General features: G+C 38.9%; 2 protein-coding genes across 2 annotated transcripts in view; one reads left to right on the plus strand and one right to left on the minus strand.

Annotated features, from left to right (window-relative positions):
- LOC113818767 (low-density lipoprotein receptor-related protein 4-like) overlaps nt 1–5,000 on the plus strand; it is a 194,277-nt gene that overhangs the window by 163,897 nt on the left and 25,380 nt on the right. The window lies entirely within an intron of this gene.
- The window catches only part of LOC113818760 (mucin-2), a 31,228-nt gene that overhangs the window by 15,187 nt on the left and 11,041 nt on the right, over nt 1–5,000 (minus strand). Inside the window, exon 2 of the mRNA XM_070129828.1 lies at nt 1,001–1,163. Within this exon, the coding sequence (XP_069985929.1) occupies nt 1,001–1,148 (148 nt within the window). The 5' untranslated portion in view covers nt 1,149–1,163. The remainder of the gene's footprint in view (nt 1–1,000; nt 1,164–5,000) is intronic.

Here is a 5,000-nt window from a genome sequence, read left to right on the forward strand (position 1 = left end):
TACTTCTGCCTAATTTAGATGTGAATAAGTGCATGTAAATTCTTATTTTCGGATATGTATTTTTTCCTAATCAAACTTTAGTACTTAAAGGGTACTTTAAAAATGTGCCTAAGAAGAAGAAACAATAAAAAATGTCTAAGAAAATGGCGATGAAAAAACAATGTCTAAAAAGAAAAAAAAAATGACCTTTCCAGTTTCTCAAGGTCTGTTGAGCACCATCAGTATTCTATAAATAGCTATAGCTCGCGGCGATGTGAAGGAAAAAACACAAACTCATTTCTTTTTCATTTTCCAAAATATTTCACAGCTACATAGAGAGACTTTCCATTCCAGTCCCACCACTAAAAAACTGCCCCAAGTCCTGTAGAAAGTTGTTTATATCTAGTCGAAACCAGTCGCATATAACTCTTGTAACTCTTACTTTCTTTAAAACAAAACTAGTAAGAATAAATGACAAAATGATAATCATAGAATCCTTTTTTATCAGTTCACTTCACTTCATTTCCATTCCTTCTCGTGAACGTAATGCACTGCAGATTTCAGCATCAGTTCATGGTCATCTCACTTACTGGCAAAACCACTTTGTTCACTTTCTATTCACGATGCAAGGCATGTGCATGCTGCCCTCGCGCGATGCATACGCGTGGAAAATTACATGGAAGATATATAATACATAGTTCTACTCTCACGCATGCAGGAACGTGCTCGCGAGCGCGCACACACACACACACACACACACACACACACACACACACACACACACTCACACTCACACTCACACTCACACTCACACTCACACTCACACACACACACACACAAACACACTCACACTCACACTCACACTCACACTCACACTCACACACACACACACACACACACACACACACACACACACACACACACACACACACACACACACACACACACACACACACACACACACACACACACACACACACACACACACACACGCTTTTATGCTAAACGAAACAAGCCTCACCTGAGATGCGGTTGATCAGCGCCTGGAAACCCTCAGGTGGAGGAGCACCTGGAGCCTCCCCCGCTGTTCCCCCGGTGCTCTCCCGCTGGGGCCTCGCGCTCACAGCCCACAGCATCGCCAGGAGCACCAAGCCTGTCCTCAGCCCCATGGTGTTCGAGTGACACTGAGGAGAGAAAATTCGTCCTGGGTTGTGAGAGAGTAGTGGGTGTGGGGCGAGGTGTTGGAAGGTGTGTGTGTGTGTGGGGGGGGGGGGTTGTGTGTTTGAGTTTGTGATTTTTGTGTTTTTTTGGTTTACGTTTGAGTCTGTTTGTGTGTTTGTGTTTGTATTTTTTTCCTTCTTTTTTGAGTCTGTGTTTCAGTTTTCGTGAGTGATTTTTTTTTAGTGTGTGTATGCGTGTGACTTTGTGTTTGTGTCTAACAGACTTACCGGTTACAAGACACCGAACCGAATGATGCCGGAAAAGTACGCACGCCCGTTTTTATATCTGGGTTCGTGTGTATGTGTGTTTTTTAGTCCCGCCCCGCCCGTGCTGCCCGCAAGAGCCCGGCGTCTAAAGGACCGCCCAGAACAGGTAGAAGAAACCGCCTTTCCTCGACCCGACGAAGAATTAGCTCCGCCTCGCTTGTGATGCGTCTATTTCGTCACTTTGTGGTCTTCTCCTTGTCCCGTCTTCACATTCCATCTATGGCTAGTGCGTATAACAGCTTTCCAGACACGTTTAATATAGACCAAATACCTTTCGTATAACACATACACTGGTATTATACACCTAACGCCTTTTTTTTTTTTTTTTTTTTCGATAAGTGGCGTTTTTGCCCATTACTTTTAAACTATATCCTCCCCGATTGGTTGTACGTGAATTATTTATTTTATTACCATATACGGTATATCCAGCGTGGACTGTGAAACCAGTAATATGACGCAGCCACCGCGTCTGCTTGCCCCCTGTTAGCAGGAACCACCTGGTTTCCACTATACAGTACTTGTCTTACACTTGACTTGTTTGGGTCCTAATAACAACCCTCGCCTTTCTCGTTCCCTCGCACCATAACTACCATTAACACATGCTTTATTCATTGAATATGTGATTTATGTGGCTTCACGTCCAGATTTGCCATACGTTTTATCAGATTTCACAGATATTGCGACTTTGCCCTTCGCCAAGGACGATAGAGTAAAAGATGAGGCAATGCCAATAATTACACGAGTTACCCTTGGCTACCTCGAGGCGAAGGCAACCGCGCGGCGATGCCATCCTGATCACCTTACAAGAATTTGTAAAAAAAAAAAAAAAAAAAATCCCGTATGAATCATAATCCCTGGTCAGATGGCGAACAAAGGAAATGTGTCATCGACCACTACATGATTATCCCGAGAAGGAAACCGAGCGCCTTTGACTGGCTATAAATATTCAAGTAAACCGTGAATGGCAGGCTGGTTGCAAACAGAATAACAGAAAAGTACGTACATAAGACACTAGCGAATTCGTTGCTGCAGATGGCAACATTTTCTGCAGGATTGGTCATCCACACCGTTGCCATTCCTAGGTATTATAATGAAATTCGGAATTTGGGATATTTAGTGCAAAGGACAGAATCGTATTGTGTACTAACCCTGGGTACGTTTAACTGTGAAAGTGAAAGTGCAGCCGTTGTTACTATGCTTTCACCACCAGGGTATAATCCAGTTGATAATGATAAATGATGAACAAATATATAGATAAAGAAAATACAAAATACATTTAGCGCCACAGGAAGCACAAAATTCGGAAGCGGGACGTGAAATAACCCCTTCATGGCCCTGGGAACGGCTGCGTGATGTGTTGTAATAAAGTGCTATCAAGGACATGGCTAATATCGGAAAGCACATTAGTCTCTGTTGCTTAATCAAATGCCTTTTGCGAGTATTTTTTTCGCGTTCCCAGAGGTGCATTTTGTGACCACGCTTATCGTCGACACTGAGAGTAATAATAGAATTATTATTATAGTAATGATGATGATGAATAAAATAATTGAATAATGACAATAACAATGATAATGATAAGGATTACAGTATATAAATGAAAATAAAAATATCATTGAGACTAATCTCAACAACAACAACAATAATAGTGATAACAGAATGATTACATCACTGATAATGGCAATACTGATAATATAATACTGATAAATGTAATGATAATCATTATTCCCTTTAATACTATTACTATTGTTACTGTCAATATTGTAATCAGTTTTCTTCAGGACAATGAACAAACCAGCCTATGATGCAAATTCATAAGGCACAATATCCACTACAACAGGCTTTCACTTAGCACTCGTCTACAGACATTTGATAATGATTTCTAAAAGAGTGTGGCAACCGGGTCAGTCATTCTACACTTTCTCCTTTGTTGCAGGATCGAACTTTTCCTAAAATTGCAGTTGCATTCATTGCGATCATTCATTCCCTTCCTGGCTTTAGGGGGACACACACATTCCTTCAGACCTGTTGGGCAAATCATATAAATGTTACATAATTACTTAGTACTGGAAGTGTTGTACAGTTATACCACACCGAGTCTATGCAAGGATTCTCTGGGTGACAAAGTTTTCCTTAGGGTCGACAAGCCATAGGAAATATCATAGGTTTCAGGTTCCTATGATTCTGGTTTACAGTGATATTCACCTATTTTCGTTCTTGGGTATAAAAGATAATTATATTTACTTAGATCATTATTTTTACTTCGTGGTATGCGATATAATGTTATTTTGGCAGGGAAAGATATATTTGCAGTTTGTTTCTGTTTCTAAATATGAAATAGAACAATGTTATCTTTGTTCTTTTTAAATCTTCAGAGTATACAACTGTAAACAATGTATAATTTTCATTGCCCTCGTCCAGTTATAACCGTAAATAATGAAGTGACTAAATAGATAAAAATGAAAATAAAAACAGGGATAGTGGCCAAGGCTACAGGTACATTGCGATTTCATTAAAAAAAAACAAAAAAAAACAGAATAGCGGACAGCGTGTTCTGTACGCGGAAATAAAAGTTCTGATTTAAGTGAACGAAAGGAAAAGACAGACAGATAGACAGACAAGTAAATAGAGAGATAATACGTAAAAGCAATTCCGGGAAAAGACAGACAGACAGACAAGTAAATAAAGAGATAAAACGTAAAAGTAATTCCGGGAAAAGACAGACAGACAGACAAGTAAATAGAGAGATAAAACGTAAAAGTAATTCCGGGAAATAAATTCCGTCATACTTGTCAATAACAGTTACAGCAAAAATCACAGACGAAAAAATAAAAAATAAAAAACAAAGATAATTAACAACGCCACGAGATTCCGTTGCCAACCGAAAAGGCAAAAGCAAAAAAATTAATGCCAGGAAGCAAGTGGACGGTGACGCGCGCTCGTTGTCACGCTAATGGGGGTGGGGGGTGGGGGGGGGGGTGAGGAGGGGCGAGGGGGGGCGGTGTGAGCGGAAGAGACCAGGCAATCGCGTTTGATATATGGTCAATTTTTGTTTGCTTTATCTACGGAGTGACTTTATATTTGCTTGTCACCTTATGTATTGGATATATATGTATATGTATATATATACAAATAATATATATATATATATATATATATATATATATATATATATATATATCATATGTATATATATATATATATATATATATATATATATATATATAATATACATACATGTATATATATATATATATATATATATATATATATATATACATATATACATACACACATATATATGTATATATATAAGTGTATATATATATATGTATATATATATATATATATATATATATATATATATATATATATAGAGAGAGAGAGAGAGAGAGAGAGAGAGAGAGAGAGAGAGAGAGAGAGAGAGAGAGAGAGAGAGAGAGAGAGAGAAGAGAGAAGAGAGAGAGAGAAAGAGAGAGAGAGAGAGAGAGAGAGAGAGAGACAGGCCAGGAGGAAATAGAGAAGAGGGGGGGAGGG

This window comes from Penaeus vannamei, chromosome 2, assembly GCF_042767895.1.
Source record: "Penaeus vannamei isolate JL-2024 chromosome 2, ASM4276789v1, whole genome shotgun sequence".
Lineage (NCBI taxonomy): Eukaryota > Metazoa > Arthropoda > Malacostraca > Decapoda > Penaeidae > Penaeus > Penaeus vannamei.